Source organism: Rhinopithecus bieti, unplaced genomic scaffold (genome assembly GCF_001698545.2).
Source record: "Rhinopithecus bieti isolate Rb0 unplaced genomic scaffold, ASM169854v2 scaffold_763, whole genome shotgun sequence".
Taxonomy (NCBI): Eukaryota; Metazoa; Chordata; class Mammalia; order Primates; family Cercopithecidae; genus Rhinopithecus; species Rhinopithecus bieti.
The window spans coordinates 445603-463862 of NW_016803270.1; the positions used below are offsets into that span (position 1 = coordinate 445603).

The following is an 18260-nucleotide window of genomic DNA, read 5'->3' on the forward strand; positions in this document are numbered from 1 at the left end:
AGACCAGCCTGGCCAACATGGTGAAACCCCGGCTCTACTAAATATACAAAAAAATTAACTGGATGTGGTGGCGCATGCCTATGATCCCAGCTACTTGGGAGGCTGAGGCAGAAGAATCACTTGAACCCAGGAGGTAGAGGTTGCAGTGAGCCAAGATCATGCCATTGCACTACAGCCTGGACGACAAGAATGAAACTCCATCTCTAAAAAAAAGTAAGAGTGAAAAAATAAAAATAACAGCAATCCGAGCTAGATTAAGACCCCTGTTGCTTATACGGCGATTTAAAGAAGTATTTCCTATTTGTCCCAGTCTGTATAGGATGTCCTGTCAGTTATGAAGTTAGTGTTCTAGAGCAAGTAGGGGGTCTCTCTAAGGTCATTCACACTTTTCTTTCAACCTGAGTGAATACATATATGAAAGAGATGAATGGCGATTGGTATTATTTGAACCTCTCACTGCTGTTTTTCTGTTTGGTCATTTGTTTTTCCAAATGGAAATATTGACAATAAATGACTTACTTTTAGGAGATCTAACAGGTTTTGAAATTCATAATACTAAGCACTATCAAATTCAAATGCAAAGCACGGAAACTCTTTTATTTCTGAAATCTTTCCTATTATCATTCTCAAACCTGCAGTGCAATGAGGTTAGCTTTTCCTCATTACCTTTACTTTCACAGAAAGATGGGGGTTGCAGTCGTTTTTTAAGCTAGCATACCAGCTGGCTTAAAACAGAAAATTGCCCAAGTCATTCAAAAATACATGCTTATCCATGCTCCACACTGCAATACCCACTCAACCATTAGGCCGGCTCTGTTTGGGGTATTTGTAAACAGAGAGAGTGCTATAGCTTGTTCTCGAAACGTAATACTGACCAGCCAGAAAATGATTTTTCACATTTATGGAAGGGATGCATTTTTACATATCATTTAAACTGTTGTGATTTTGTCTGTCGTTTAAAAATGTATCAGTAGTGATTCTGACATGCTTCTTTGTAAGGAAGTCTTTGTAAATATAATACCAGCATTAAAGTGGTAGGGCAGTGTGCATGGTGGAGATATTACATATGTAATCATTTGCATTCTTAATGTTCCAGAACCCTGGGGTTATTAGTAAAACGATTGGAGAAAGGTGGTAAAGCTGAACATGAAAATCTTTTTCATGAGAATGATTGCATTGTCAGGATTAATGATGGCGACCTTCGAAATAGAAGATTTGAACAGTAAGTGTGTGCTCGCTGCACTTCTCTTCTTACTTGCATTAGGCACGACAGAGTGCAGTCAGTTCAAATGCTTCAAACAACATATCTGTGATCTCAGTCTGTATACTAGACAGGAATATTTTCTGCCATTAGCTTTTAAAAATTTAATCATACTCAAAGTAATTAATACCATTAGACTATATTTCAAAATGTCCTCTGATGGATATAGCCCTTCTTAAGTAGCATAGCCCCCGTTTCAGCTTTACAATTTTGCTGGTTCCTCCCCTTTTGGAAAATTGACAGTGTGCCCATTTTTATTATACTTTAATTCACCCATCCACCTTTGCTGCACACAATTTCTCTAGATACAAACAGGCAGATAAAGCTCATTTGCACCTCAATATTGCGTTGTATTCAGATATACTTTATCTTGATTCAGGCCCTTAGTCAATGAGAAACATAAAAGTTGGCCAGTTCTTATAAAACAAGGCAGGAGCAAACGGAACTCTTAAGAACTTGGGGTCCTGACCAGGGAACCAGCATGAGAAAGAGCTGCTTCCCAGGCTGGTGGTATGGTTGCACTGTGACCCACAGCTGTCAGCATTTTGAATTATTGAGCCTGGATTGCTGTTCTTGAGATTTTTGCATATACCAACTTAATAGATAATTAATAGTTACTTTCTATAGCCTTCTAAGTGTGCGTGTGTGTATTTAAAAAATTTTAAATACACATATAACCCAATCCAAGATTCTATATGTAATTATAAAGCTCTTTCATTGAAAACTTAAATGGAAATATTTTGTAATGTCTACAAGTTGTATTAGACAATGTCGTAAAGAGAAGGTTCCATTTGGTTTCTATTATTGAAATTATAATACCTCTGTTGTACTTAAAACATGTTTAATGGTTTACAGTTGAGAGAACAGAATTTTTTCTGTAGTTGTAGATAATTTTTCTATTTTTATTGAGACAATGAGAAATTTATATTTGAAGAAACAGCTATTCGTAGATCAGAGCTACAAACTTGATTGATAAATGGGTTATTAGAATTTTGCTTTTCAATTTCAACAGCCTGTCAGTTCTTATTGCTTAATTAGTATACTTAATTAAGCTCATAATATCTTCTAGTCTGCCAGTCTTAATTTGCTAATTTTCTATTCTTTCTCAAATCCAGAGCACAACATATGTTTCGCCAAGCCATGCGTACACCCATCATTTGGTTCCATGTGGTTCCTGCAGCAAATAAAGAACAGTATGAACAACTATCTCAAAGTGAGAAGAACAATTACTATTCAAGCCGTTTTAGCCCTGACAGCCAGTATATTGACAACAGGAGTGTGAACAGTGCAGGGCTTCACACGGTGCAGAGAGCACCCCGACTGAACCACCCGCCTGAGCAGATAGACTCTCACTCACGACTACCTCATAGTGCACACCCCTCGGGAAAACCGCCATCCGCTCCAGCCTCAGCACCTCAGAATGTATTTAGTGCGACTTTAAGCAGTGGTTATAACACCAAAAAAATAGGCAAGAGGCTTAATATCCAGCTTAAGAAAGGTATAACCTATCTTGTTTTTGTTTTGTGGAATTTCTTTTCTTAGTAGCAACACACAAGGGTTGAAATGGAATTTATTTTAAAAGTCAACCTACTAACCCAAAGCACCCTGAGTCTTATCTCATTATTTTGTGAAAGAACTGATAGATTTTTAAAAGCTACTTACCTTTTAACATGTTTAAAATTGTATTTCTTAAATGTCTCAGGTTTATTTTGCTCTGTAGAAATTAAAATGTAAAAGTGCAGAGAATAAGGCTTTAAAATATGTCTATGAGAAGAAGATAGCAGCTACTACTGCAGTAAAATTTTTGATTGTGAATGAAAATAGCTTCAGGACATTAATATCAAACACAGAACAATAGTAAGGGTTTGACCATTTTGACTGCCCCATTTGCTGTCTAAGTCCAGCCCTCAAAGAGGACTTGAGAGTTAGTGCACATCAATCCCAGTATTTGGTGTGGGGAGGAACTGATTTGTTTGAGGCTGCCAGGAGTTTATAGTAGGTTGCTGAGAAGCCAGGCCATTGGCTCTTGTCTTTTGTTTTCTTTACTGCATTACTTCCCTTTCTTTTTTTCTTTTCTTTTCCTTTTCTCTCCTTTTTCTCTTCTCTCTTTTATTTGTTTATTTATTTATTTTTTGAGACAGGGCCTTGCTTTGTTGCCCAGACTATAGTGCAGTGGCACAATCATAGCTCACTGTAGCCCACAGCACCCCACGTCAGCCTTCCAAGTGCTGGGACTAGAGGCACATGCCACCATGCCCATCTCATTTAAAATTTAAAAATTTTTTGTAGTGATGGAGTCTTGCCATGTTGCCCAGGTTGATCTGGAACTCCTGGCCTCAAGTAGTCCTTCTACCTCGGATTCCCAAAGTGCTGGGATTATGGAGTGAGCCACCATGTCCAGGCCTGCTTCTCTTTCTTATGTGGAAGTCATGATGGCGATTACCGAATCTTCATGCATCTTTCAGCCATTTATGTATTTTAGTACCCTTCCTGTATACAGTGGATCTCTGTGTATAGAGAGCATGTTCTTGCAGTTTGCCTCCTTCAAAGTTGAGTGCAAACTATTGGACTTGACTTTATGATTTTCACCCAGTGTTTGGTCCAGGCACCAAGATACACTTTTACTGTTCATGATCCATTTTAGCTGATCATTTTGATATATTTTTAAATCATGTCTTTCAAAATGGTATTATTATAAAGAATATTTATTTTTATAGGCTAAACCATCAACTCTTATAGTTGGATGGAAATGATTCCAAGAGAGGTTCATTATTTCCTCAGGTCATGCGGATGTTGGCCACAGATTCTTACTAGAATGTTTTCCATATCCAGATATTCAGACCATTCTTCTTTCCATTTGGGGTAGCATTTACAAGGTTGTAAACGCTGAGACTGCTGTTTCCTTTCTAAATCATATTCTTTCATTGAACTTTATGTGAACCTCAAGTTTCTTTTTCTGGTTGCTGGCTTTTAAGCTCTAAATACTGGATTGACATGATCAGGAATTGACAGCTTGCCTCCTTACAAACACAGAGGCATATCAACAGAAACCCCTTTGGCTCTGTCACTTCCTCAATGAGAGAAATATCATCCTCTTTCCTCCTTTTGCTCTACTTAAATGACAGGCCCTTGTTTTTAACCAAAAACATATCAAGAACCACAAATAGAGTTGTATAAAAAATAAAATTCTGCTTGAGATCTCTAAAAGGTATAGTATTTTGCTTCACCACTGTCATAAAGATATTGGTTCATAAATATCTTTTCCTTTTTATACAGATACAGCAGTATTGATTTAGTTAATTACAGTTTTCAAAATTAGGATATTTGACAAATCATGATATAACATGAACTTTTAAATGAAGTGATTTGCCACTAAAAGTACCATTGTTTTGAATACAGATTTTATTTTAATAGCATTTAATGAAAAATATGATTGCATTTACACAAGCTAATTTAGAAAGATTGTGCTTAATCACTGTAAGGAGAAACAATGGTTTTAAGTGTTTTTCAGACCTTGAGTAATCTTAATGATATAGAGTCCCATAGATCTATCTTGATTTTAATTTACCAACTGTGAGAGTGTATGACAAAAAACACATGCTGCTTGTGCATGCCGCCAATACTTACAAATATTTTATATAAAAATTGTGTTTAGTATAAATGTGGGGAAGAATGCAGATTATCTTTGATTAGGACTAAATGCATATATTTTAATAATAATGATTGTAGGAGAATTGAACAGGCTTTCCTTGTAGCTAGCAGATTTGTTCTTACCAGTTATTACATTTATTAGTGAAGTGCATTAAAAACATAGGGTGTGTCAGTGTTAAACTTCAGATTCAGTTCAAAGTGAGCTAATGTGCTTTGAGTGGCAGCAATTCTTCAAAAACTGGGATCAACTCTTAGTACAAAAAAAGATGTCAGTATAATGATTCTTTGGCCTAATTTTGGATCTATATTATATAACATGACAACAGAATAGCCCCAGTGTACTTGCTTCCATAATTATGATTTCTTAATATTTATTGTCATTTTGGTATGCTCAAATACCCTGCTCTTTTGTAGAAATTAGCTTTTTAATAAAGTCAGAGGAGAAGGTCAGTAATCTGTTTCAGTCAGTGCAGAGTTTTGTTGGCTTTGTTAAATGAAAATTGATATCTACTTATCTTTCCTTGAAAGGTCATTGCCTGAGCTTTTAGCTTACAGATTTAGGGGTTATTGCTGATATTTTAATAGTATTGAGGTTTCTACAACAGTCAGCATTCATAGTTCAAAGAAATTAGTATTGCAAAAGGAGAGTAATTAAGAATTCTTGGCCGGGCGCGGTGGCTCAAGTCTGTAATCCCAGCACTTTGGGAGGCCGAGACGGGTGGATCACGAGGTCAGGAGATCGAGACCATCCTGGCTAACACGGTGAAACTCCGTCTCTACTAAAAGAAATACAAAAAACTAGCCGGGCGAGGTGGCGGGCGCCTGTAGTCCCAGCCACGCGGGAGGCTGAGGCAGGAGAGTGGGATAAACCCGGGAGGCGGAGCTTGCAGTGAGCTGAGGTCCAGCCACTGCACTCCAGCCTGGGCGACAGAGCGAGACTCCGTCTCAAAAAAAAAAAAAGAGTTCTTTCTTAATAAATGTTATTGCAAGTCATTAGAGTTTCGTGAAAGCAGAGACATATGGAAAAATCTCCGCAGAGCAATTACAGACATTTCATATAAACAATATGCCATTCAGGTGTTCAGCATGGAAGACGTCAGAAATATTAATAGCCCAGGCACCCTAAAGTGACTTCAGACTAGAAGTAAATGAATGCTTTGTTTGATGTTGAGAATAACTCTGGTAGGTTTTGCTACAGGAATAATTATGGAGTGTTTTCTTTATTTCTCCTTCAATGTTTCTTTAATCTACATTTTTATTCATCCATTTTTTTGTTCACTTATATTTTATACTTTTCATTACAGTTTTATACTGAGTGAGGTATCAGATTAATATGCTCTTTTCTAGATTTTTCAGCTTTACAGATCTCTTTATTCTTCCCATAATGAGCAAGCATTTGACTTAACAGTATTTTAACTGAAATGGAAACTAATATCTTAAGAAGTAACATTTTAAAAAAAGCTTAGGTAGAAATCACGATTGTAAAGATTTTTTGATTCATTGGAAATGTATCATTATCTTCCCAGTTTTTCCTGGGCACATGTTGGCTTATTGCATGTTGATTCAAGTGACATATAAATGCTTTTCTGCATTGTATTGAGCATATAAGACTGCCTGTCAAGAAAGCTGCCAAAGAAATGAGAATTTAAATTCTGTGAATCATCAGAGTAATTTATAAATGCATCATTCATTTAGTACCTTTAAACATATATGATGATCCCCAGATTTGGTACCCATGATCTGAGATGGAGTCTTCACTGAGTAATTTGCCTTTTTTGGGAGTAGGGGATGGGGAAGGAAATATACATGGTAAGATTTAGGTGAATTAGAAGTGAACTAGGCAAAGAATAATATGGTTCCTGGTTTATCCTCTTAGTAAATTGCTTTGAATAATTATGATTTGGGGAGGTTCCATTACCTCTATGTAGAGAGATCTCTCATTTCACTATTCCTTTACATCTTCCTGGACATTTTTGTCTCCCTTGCTCATACCTCTTACCCTTGAAATTTGGATGTCATTATTGCACAATAATATTTGAGTTTTGAGGTACTGTGGGTCTTTTTTTTTTTTTTTGGTGGGTCTTAACAGAAGTTTTTTCTTTCTTCATGTAGTGAATTTCCTGTTCAAAGATTTACATTGATTTAACAACTTTTAGCAGTCATATTTGTCTTTGAGAAGATTGCTGTTTCTTCTTAGATTAATAACTGTTGATATGCAAACCATTTAAACCTTCCACAATTTAGTCTATTTTGAACAATTTCATTACAACTTTTAAAGTATTAAAAGAAATGTAGACCATTGTGAAAGTTACAAAATGTCAAGTTGAGTTGAGTATACTAGTGCAATACACTTGTAAAATTCAAGATATCTCATTTTATTTACTTTTCTTCCCCTTCACATACCTAGGTACAGAAGGTTTGGGATTCAGCATCACTTCCAGAGATGTAACAATAGGTGGCTCAGCTCCAATCTATGTGAAGAACATCCTCCCCCGGGGAGCGGCCATTCAGGATGGCCGACTTAAGGCAGGAGACAGACTTATAGAGGTAAGCGATATCCCCAAGCAGGATGTTCCCTAATTCTGGAAATGTTCCAGTTCCAGGAGCCAACTTTTAAAAACATTTTCATACAATATGAAATTATATACATTTTAGCGGAAGTATGCGTCACAAAATGTGTTTCTGTTTTACGTTTAAATTTTCCATGTTATCTTTTATATATATATTTTTTTTAGTTGTTAAAATTTTTTGTAGAGACAGTGTCTTGTTATGTTGCCCTAGCTGGTCTTGAATTGCTTGAATTGCTCGCCTCAAGTGATCCTCCTACCTCCCAGTGTGCTTGAATTACAGGTGTGAGCCATCGTGCCCAGCTCTTTTTTCCGTGTTATCTGATGAGAAATTAATCTTTCCATTTATTTTTTTTTTTTTTTTTTTTTTTTAATGAGATGGAGTCTCACTCTGTCGCCCAGGCTGGAGTGCAGTGGCACAATCTCGGCTTACTGCAGCCTCTGCCTTCTGGGTTCAAGTGATTCTCCTGCCTCAGCCTCCCTGGTAGCTGGGACTACAGGTGTGCACCGCCATGCCTGGCTATTTTTTGTATTTTTCATAGAGACAGGGTTTCACCACATTGGCCAGGCTGGCCTTGAACTCCTGCCTTGGCCTCCCAAAATGCTGGGATTACAGGCGTCGGCCACCATGCCCAGCCCCATTTAGTTTAGTTATAAACTTTTAGTTACTCAGACATTTGGTTTATGAGTAACATTTTGTCATATAAAATATCTATAAGGTTACATTTCTAGATGACTTTATATTTATATCTGGCAATATGGAAACATTATCCACTTTGTATTCGGAACAGAGACAGATGAAATAAATGAAAACAGTGTGTCTTGATAAGAGGAGCAAGGAAATCTTGAAATGGCAGCATGGAGAATAANATTCTCCTGCCTCAGCCTCCCTGGTAGCTGGGACTACAGGTGTGCACCGCCATGCCTGGCTATTTTTTGTATTTTCATAGAGACAGGGTTTCACCACATTGGCCAGGCTGGCCTTGAACTCCTGCCTTGGCCTCCCAAAATGCTGGGATTACAGGCGTCGGCCACCATGCCCAGCCCCATTTAGTTTAGTTATAAACTTTTAGTTACTCAGACATTTGGTTTATGAGTAACATTTTGTCATATAAAATATCTATAAGGTTACATTTCTAGATGACTTTATATTTATATCTGGCAATATGGAAACATTATCCACTTTGTATTCGGAACAGAGACAGATGAAATAAATGAAAACAGTGTGTCTTGATAAGAGGAGCAAGGAAATCTTGAAATGGCAGCATGGAGAATAAATTGAGAAATAAGAGTCAAATGTCAGGAAAGAAAAAAATCATTTTTGAAATTTTTTTCTATGTCTTATGAGTTTGGGTTCATTGGTATTTGAAGCTGCCTTGGTGGAAATACATTAACATACATAATTTGTGTTTGATGATTTGCACATAAAAGAGAAAACGGAAATTGAAAATATATTTTAACCATTTTCTTAGTTTTTTTTTTTCAGAAAATACAGTCTGTATTTTATTAGCAGATACTGCATTTCCTAATTAACTAATATTCAAATATTAATGCTAAGGTAAACTTTTACCACACTATCCTTTTTTCTTATAGTTTCATATATGGTTTATATTTCTCCAGATTGAGTTTTCCTGAAGAATTTTTGTAAAGTAGGGGAGGAGAGGGATACCATCCATATTTTTTTCCATGTCTACATTTGGGACCTAGGTCCTTTACATTTTATTCCCACTGTTTTGGTCCTGTGCATGGGACAATGTATGTTAAATAGGCACTGTTAGAAATGAAGTAACAGATGTTTGAGTACAAATTATGTTTAGGGTCCTGCTTCGTGGAAAAGTCACTTGTCCTGGGGGTATAAATTGAGTAGTACTTTAGCCTGTGTCTGCAGTCATAGCTTGTTTTATTTGTAAGAGTCTTCGCTGGGACTTGAATTCAGTCCTTCGGTCTTCTAAGTCCAAAAAAATATGTCTGTCCTTTTCTGGCTCTCTCGGTCTTTCTTTCTAAAGATAATTGCTTTATTATTGAGTCACTTTTTTCTTTTATTACATAATCTCTTTACTTTCAACATATCAGAAAAACCTTTTTATTTTAAAACAATGAGAAAGACCTGCAACCTGTATGTCTTTAGGGTTAGGCTTTATTTCCATAGCTGTCATCTTTGTGTTAAAATGGAAACTTCTTTTTTGCATGTTTTAAGCCCAACCTTCTAGTATCTGCAGTTGCAGCTATACACTATTGATACTTATGTGCATTTTCTCTGAGTGTCCAGATAATTAGAATCATACAGAGAAAATTTAAGTATCAAGTGACTTAATCATCTAGATTTTTTTTCACTTTCTTTTGTTTGAGTACAAATTATGTTTAGGGTCCTGCTTCCTGAAAAGGCCGCTTGTCCTGGGGGTATAAATTGAGTGGTACATTAGCCCATGTGTGTAGTCGTAGCTTGTTTTATTTTGTAAGTCTCCGCTGGGACTTGAATTCAGTCCTCCTGTCTGCAATTCCTTAATAGTAGTACCTTGAGCTATATGAGGTTGATTTTTTTTCAGAAGGGGAAATGTTCTGAAATATATTTTAACTACAGGAAAATTTTGATACTGCAATTTAAGTTATAAACTTATTTGCCTTGGACAAAATGTCATTTTTGTCTAAAGAAAAAATTGTAGAACACCTTTTAAAGGAAACATATGCTCTCATTTCTGTGGAATATATAGTGCTTTCTGATAATGATGTTATACTTCCTGTTAGATAAAAGATTCCGTAAGAACAAGTTGTTTTAAATTTTTTTCCTGCTTGAATTCTCTCATAACATTGAAAAAATGTCATGTGAAATTGCTTCCCTACTAAAAAATATTGTTTTGTAGCTGTGTTTAATGTTTACCTTTTAGAGGTAAACATTTTATTATATTTATCAGCAAAATTTCATTGAAAGTGAAAATACTGTACCAAAATATTTTGGTGTGTTTTATTAATCTTTATAAGAGCAACAACTTTTTATTTTGGTATAAGAAAATCTATGATGCACAAGGCTATCAAAATATCTCAGTTCTAAGCCAGTAAGTTTTGTGTTAACTTGACATTTTTGAATTATTTATTACTTGTTACTTGTCAGTGCCCTGGTGATTGTCACTTTGGGTTTAATGACAAACACTAAAAGACTCACAACTTCCTTTCTTACTTCCAGGTATCTGGTCTTAGTTTCTTTATTATTCACAAAGTCTTAGTGGTTCCCAGATCATGGCAGAATTGTGTGTGAAATGAGTTATGTTCCATAGCAGATATGGCTAGTCCTAGAGTGTGTGTGTGTTTTTTTCCTGTTGTTTCCACAGGATTACAGCTGAAAACTTTTGTTTTGTTTTGTTTTAGGTAAATGGAGTAGATTTAGCGGGCAAATCCCAAGAGGAAGTTGTTTCCCTGTTGAGAAGCACCAAGATGGAAGGAACTGTGAGCCTTCTGGTCTTTCGCCAGGAAGACGCCTTCCACCCAAGGGAACTGGTGTGTAAATTTAGAGTAGATGAAAGATTTCTGATATGCAGCAGCCAGGGGTCTGGGTTAGTTGTCTGGTGGCAAATGTTTATTGAGACATTTTCCAAGGAGTTTCTAGATCTTACATATCTTTCAGCCCTCACTGAATACAAACATTCTTTTCTCTAATACTCCCTTCATTTCAGAAATGGATATCCTCAGTAATGAATGGAGGGGTATTTAAACATCAGACTGTAGGGATATTTTCGAGGGCATCAAATGTTCATCACTGTACACCCTCAGATGGACTGACTGAATACAGAGACGCTGATTATTTCAGAACTGTCACTCCACAGACTGTCGCTGAAAGCTTGCCATCTTCCACACTACATATGACAAATTTTCATATTTCAAATTTTCATAGTACGTGTCAGTAAGCCAAACAGATGCTTGCTTCCTTACTGTTGTGTGAAAAGGAGTACCTTTTAAAAAAATATTATTAAAAATAAAAACCCCTAAGTGGCAATAAGCCTCATGGCTATTAATTATACAAATATAGGTCATGTTATTTAGGATGACATAAATGAAGGAAGTGAAAAGACATTTACAACTTTTGCAACGTATCTCCTTCACTTTCCATGCATACATTAATACATATGAAGATTTACATGGTATTGGTGTGAATGAAATAAATGTCTTAGATGTACATGTTCTGAGTGTTTTTCTGCAAAAGTGCTAGGTTTCATTTATATATAAAAATGACATAATTGGCGGAGTTGCCTTTGTCTTCTAATGTGGTAAGAAAGTTGTTTTATTTCAAGTACAAGTGGTATTTTAAATATTTCAAAACAGATTCTACTTGGATCCTTTTGGAATACATCCTCTTCATCTAGCTCTTAGCTCTAAACAAAAATTAATTTGTATAATCTAGAGTGACAAGGTTTTAGGAATGAGGTTTCCAAATTTATCATATAGCCCAAATTCTCTTAAGTTCTGTCTTAAAGTATGGATGTGTTATGATAAAATTTATATTTTATTTATACATACAATAACTATATTTTGTTCTCTATATAAACTATATATTTCTATAAATATTATAAATGAAAGTAAATTTTAGTCATAATATCTCATCCCCTGGTTACACACTTGTCTTAAAACTTAATGTGGATTTTGTGGAAATTTCAGACTGTGATAGGGTTGAAAAGTGAACACTTTTGTTTTAAGTAGATTTTGAATAAATTATGAAAACTTCTTTATATTTAAAATGTTTAATGCATTATTTCTCAATTTAAATTCAGTTTTTCGTTTTCCCCCCACTGTTATCCAATTTTGAGCTTAAAATGCCACCTGATCCTAAATCTGGAGATGTCTCTATTAAATTGTAAATGAGCACTTAAAAAAAAACAACTAGCTTTCCATGTGATTTGCTGAAGCTTTCATTCTTCCTCAGTGTCTCAGAGTGCACTAGTTAGCATTATTAGATTGCCAAAGCTTAGACACTGCTCTTAAGCAGCCTTTTCCAGAGTTAGTGCCAGCATATAGCCAGCTTAGGGTTATTCAGGTTCTTCTTGTCCAATTTTGATCTTCCAGGCTTCTGTTTTTCCCTTCTGCTACCTACTGTTTTTTTTTCTTGGTTATGTAATTTATTGCTTGTGAGCTTTTCATTAAGGAGTACGCCAGTAGGCCGTCAGTCTATTATGCATGTTGCAGCTGCTTTTCAAAATTTAAAAGAATAAAATCCTGAAAACTTAAAGGGAGGGGGCATTTAAAAATAATCTTTGAATCTAGTAGACATAACTATTTTCCTCTGTTTGGGGGGTCTGTGTTTAAATTCTGTGTCTGAATCTAAATACTTTTATCAATCTGTGCCTTTTTTATAAATCATCCTTGTAAGTTCCTACGCAATTAAGGCAAGTCAACATTATATGAAAAAAAAATCACATTTATTTCCTGTGCAACCTTTTAAAGTATAAAGCTGGTGGTTCAGACGGTAGTTCAAACTGTTATTATCTGGTCTAGCTATCAAATGATTCTGTACCTTAAAACTTTGTTGATTGGGAAAATTTAAAAGCAAAATTAGAAACAGTGCCATGATTAGGAAAGCAGTTTGGTGAGACTTCTTTTCCTCCAAATAATAAATTCATGATGTACTATGAATGAGCAAGTAAAGATGTATATCTAGAAAAATTTCTTAAAACATACACATAAACACACACATCAGCAAAAGGTTGGAAGACAGAGCATTATATCAGCCATCATATAATTACCCTTGATACGTTTTGTGGATTTTAAGAATCAACAAAATTTTCTTTAAAATAAATCATTGTGTCCCTATGTGTTGAAGATGGCTTTGGTCAGTCTGTATTTATGTTTTTCTTCAATTCTTCTAGAATGCAGAGCCAAGCCAGATGCAGATTCCAAAAGAAACGGTAAGAGCTTTGTCTTTTGAAGGATGCAGAGATGTTGGAAAGATACATGGAACTAACTTCTTACTAATTTAATATGAAGTTACTTGCCCTGCCTTTTCCTGGCTCATAATATTTAATACATGGGTTTATTAAATGCCAAAGTGGTCTTATTTTAAGGTGACTTATTGTTACCACCCAAAATGGAGTATATTTTGTGATTAATTTTGATCAGACAGACACAAAAAAGAGAGGGATTTCCTATTCACCTGCAAAATGAGGACTAAAGCTTAGTTGTTTTACATATATGCAGAGTATTTCATGACTTATGAAATGCTCAATTATAAGTGGCCACAAAATGGAAAGAAAAGTTAAAAAACTTGATTCAGTCATGGAAAAAAAGGGAGGGCTAAGAGAATACAGTTAAAAAAGTATACCCAGGAAAATTAAAGTGACGTGTCAGTATTAGGCTAAGCATAGTTGTTAGAATAACTATAAAAGAGAGAATTTCTCTTACCAAAAGTTAAGGCCTCACAGCTCACATTAAAATGCAAGCATAGTTGCATCCTGTTAAGAAAACAAGTCCTGAGACAGACTGGGGATAAAAGAGTAAGCTTAGTTCCAGCAGGCAGAAATAATACAATGAAAGGAAGGTTCACTCTATCAGTCTCTGTGGTGATGCGCTACATGGGAGTAAAAAGGGCATTTTATATTGACATGGTAGAAATTCTAACAATCAGGATCTTGTTTCCTTTTTTCATCAAACTACATAGCACAAAAACATTCTCAAACTATTATAAATGGAAATTTTAGCAAAGTCGTTTCCATAGTAGGTAATGTTGGTATGTCCCTTTCCAAAAATTTTTACGTTGTCGACTAAAAAAAGTAAGAATATAAAGAATTGAAATAACATAATAAACAGTTTTCATTTTCTGTACAGCTTTATAAACAGAAAACTTTGAACTAATAAACAAAATGTTATTTTCAAATATTCCTTCTTTTTTTTTTTTTAAAGTCTAGAATCTCACCATGTTTCACAGCTCACTGCAGCCTTGACCTCCTGAGCTCAAGTGATCCTCCTATAAATATTCCACAATTCTGAAACCGGATGACAAATTACATCTTGGAGGAAAATCAGTAAACAACCTTGAGAATATTCCGCATTAATAAGCGTGTATTGTAGACAATTCCTAGCTTTAATTTTTGGTTTACAATATAAATAGGGCAATTATATCTAATCAAAATCACACTGATATTTATGTGTTGGGGGTAGATTAGACAAGGGGAAATTGGACAAATTGATTCTAAATAAATGGGGTACAATAGCAATTTATACTACTCTTTGAAAAGACAGTAATTGTGGCAGAGTATAATGTAAAGCTACAATACCTAAAACAGCATGGCATTGTTATAGTGGTAAACAAATAGATCATTTAAACAGATTAAGGGTTACAGAAACAGACATGATGTGTATAGGTATGTGCATGTATGTTAAAGAAGGTACTTCAAATTAGTAACTTTAAAAGGATAAGTTACATAGTATTTATAACAATTGCCCATTTACTTACAAAAGTAAATGGGCACCATATGTCAAAGTAGATGGAAAAGATCTATAAAACAAAATAGATCCGCAGTCATTTACACACACACACAGACACACACACCCGTTTGGTATCTGTACCATGAAATAGTTATAGGATAAATGCAAAAGGAGGAAGTATTTACAATGTGATCCTTAGGGGAAGAGCTATTCCTTTATGGTTTAGGATAAATATCAGAATATTTTGGAAAACACAGTGACTTTGCACACAAACTAATCTATTAATGTCTAAGACAATCTGAGATGGAAAATGATGCTTTAAGTAGTAAAGATAGGGATGTTCTTTCAAAACATGTAGTCAGTGGCAGGTGCAGTGGCTCACACCTGTAATACTAGCACTTCGGGAGGATCACTTGAGCTTAGGAGATTAAGACCAGCCTGGGCAACATAGCAAGACCTCATCTCTACCAAAAAGTTAAAAATAAACAGCAAAAAACATGTAGTCAGTCCTGTTGAGGAAACTGATGATCGACTGTGAACTTCTCAGTCACCAGAGGGAAAGATGCATCTTTTGATGTGGTATTCTGTTATGAAATGCAAGGTGCATTTCAGTTCACAAGCTGTGTCTTTATGGTAGCATGACATGGCAACTGGGAGTCACCTTAAAAAAGGAAATCATGCTGGGCACGGTGGCTCACACCTGTAATTCCAGCACTTTGGGAGGCCGAGGTGGGTGGATCACGAGGTCAGGAGATTGAGACCATCCTGGCTAACAAGGTGAAACCCCGTGTCTACTAAAAATACAAAAATTAGCTGGGCATGGTGGCGGACGCCTGTAGTCCCAGCTACTTGGGAGACTGAGGCAGGAGAGTGGCGTGAATCCAAGAGGCGGAGCTTGCAGTGAGCCGAGATTGTGCCACTGCACTCCAGCCTGGGTGACAAAACGAGACACTGTCTCCAAAAAGAAAAAAAGAAGGAAAGGAAGTCGTATGTACTTTTACATGTGTCTGACTTCTAGTTATACTTGGACTTTTTTTCTAATATGAGTTTCCCAAACTAAGTTAAAAGCATAGTTTAGTTTAAAATATTGTTTATTAATTTTTTATGCGTGCTCTCACATCTGTGCCTCTCTTTATGCTCCAGTTATGCAGTATCATTTTGAGTTGTAAAAGGCTTAATATTAACATGATAATTTAAGAAATTGATGGGGTACAGTCTCTGCCTTTCTACCTTTTGATGGCCAAGGATCTGTTTTAGGCTTTTTGAATATTGCTAGTTCTTGTCACATAGTATTGCTCAAGGAAAACTCCATGATAGGCTTTTGCTGTTTTTATTAGTGTTTCTTAATGAATTTTTTAAGGTTCTAGGTCTGTGAAATCTTTGCCTATTTTGTCAATGCCTAGAAATGGGGAGGAGGGGAGCAGTAATGATCTCACCACAAATCCAAGTCCAATGCCCGCTTTCATTTTGGGCTTTCTCAGGGTTGATTTTGGAGCAAACCATCTTGTATCCACTTTAAACCACAGGAATGGTACCTGTGCATACAGTATGATTCTTTCTCTTTTCCTGAAGGAGATACATTACTTCTATCAGGAACTATACGTGATTTATACAGGCTCACAAAAAATAGAAGACAGTTTCTTTTACCTCTAATGCTTAACATTGCTTATAACATTGCAGTCCTATCTATGACTGGCATTTATTCATCAGTTATTGTGCGAAACTCTTTATGTGGATTATCTTATTTAATCTTTAAAATGTTCATGACTTGGTTCAGGCATGTCCAATATTTTGGCTTCCTTGGCCCACATTGGAAGAATTGTCTTGGGCCACACATAAAATACACTAACACTAATGGTAGCAGATAAGCCAACAAATAAATAAATAAATCGCAAAAATTTCATAATGTTTTAAGAAAGTTTAGGTAGGAATTTGTGTTGGGCCACATTCAAAGCCAGCCTGGACTACATGCGGCCCACAGGTCTCAGGTTGGACAAACTTGACTTAGTTGGTGATATTATCCTATTGAAAGGGGAAGAACAAAGAATTAACCTTAGGACGCTCCAAATCTTAGAGCCCAGAATATACTCAGGTTGTCTGACACCAGAATCTGCAGGGCAGTTTTTATATCTCCTTAATATGGCTTGGTATGTTAAGGGGAATATAAAAAAGCTAAGCTACATATATAGTTTCAGGTAATACGGTATGAGTTCCATGTTGGAGGTTGATAAACTGTGATTGAATTTTATTAAAATAAATAAGCAATAAAGAAATCCAGGGTTAGATGCCATCTCATTAGTCAAGATAGTGGGAAGAGATCTTGTTGATTTTTTTGTTGTTGTTTATATTGCTCATGGATTGATACATAGGCTTTCCTAGAACACGTGTTTAGTACCATTGATTTCCATTAACTGCTGCATGGACACGTCTGTCCTTTCCCAGCCCAGTGACCAATTTTGCAAATACTTTCTCCTCACTTGGGCTGCTCTCACCTTCTTTGCCTGTCCATATGGACGCCAACTTCTAATCCTGCTGACCTCTACCTATCTCATGAGGCTTACCCTAACCGGAACTAATGTTCTCTCCCATTTGTAGTTCTTTGTCATTTTTGTCTTTTTTTGTTTGTATTTGTAGAATGCATTTGTCTTGCTTTATTAATAAAATTCACTGATCTTGGCTCACTGGAGCCTCTGCCTCCTGGGTTCACGCGATTCTTTTGCCTCATCCTTTTGAATAGTTGGGATTACAGGCATGCCCCACTAAGCCCGGCTAATTGTTTGTGTTTTTAGTAGAACGGAGTTTTGCTATGTTGGTCAGGCTGGTCTCGAACTCCTGACTTTCAGTGATCCGCCCACCATGGCCTTCCAAAGTGCTGAGACTACAGGCGTGAGCCACCACACCTAGCCACATGCTTAACTTTCAAGAATTCAAAATGCATTCTAGAACATGTTAGTGGGCTTTCCCTACAGAAACCACAGGGATACGTTGGGGATTCTTTAGGAACTTTTTTGAAGGTCAGAAGCCATCTCGATAGGCTAACTTCAGAAAGGTTATAGCCTCAACTTAGAAATTTAATGAACTAGCAATTAAGCATGGGCCTTATTAGGTTTATTTTACTAACAGTTATATTATTAATAGATCAAGTGTAGGCTGCCATATTGTGTGTGTGTGTGTGTGTGTGTGTGTGTGTGTGTGTGTGTGTGTGTGACTGAGTCTGACTCTGTTGCCCAGGCTGGAGTGCAGTGGCTCGATCTCGGCTCACTGCAGCCCTTCCGCCCAGGCTCAAGCAATTCTCCTGCCTCAGCCTCCCAAGCAGCTGGGAATACAGGCGCCCCTGACCATGCCTGCCTAATTTATATATATATATATATATA

The 18260-nt window shown here is 36.2% G+C and overlaps 1 protein-coding gene across 24 annotated transcripts in view; it reads left to right on the forward strand.

Annotated features, from left to right (window-relative positions):
• The window catches only part of PARD3 (par-3 family cell polarity regulator), a 724849-nt gene that overhangs the window by 445596 nt on the left and 260993 nt on the right, over positions 1-18260 (forward strand). For 15 of the 24 annotated variants that reach the window (XM_017871440.1, XM_017871462.1, XM_017871451.1 and 12 more), the window contains 5 exons: positions 1097-1222; positions 2377-2759; positions 7320-7459; positions 10843-10971; positions 13332-13370. In XM_017871440.1, the coding sequence (XP_017726929.1) occupies positions 1097-1222; positions 2377-2759; positions 7320-7459; positions 10843-10971; positions 13332-13370 (817 nt within the window). The remainder of the gene's footprint in view (positions 1-1096; positions 1223-2376; positions 2760-7319; positions 7460-10842; positions 10972-13331; positions 13371-18260) is intronic. The other 9 variants (XM_017871457.1, XM_017871533.1, XM_017871554.1 and 6 more) reach the window with 1 other exon arrangement.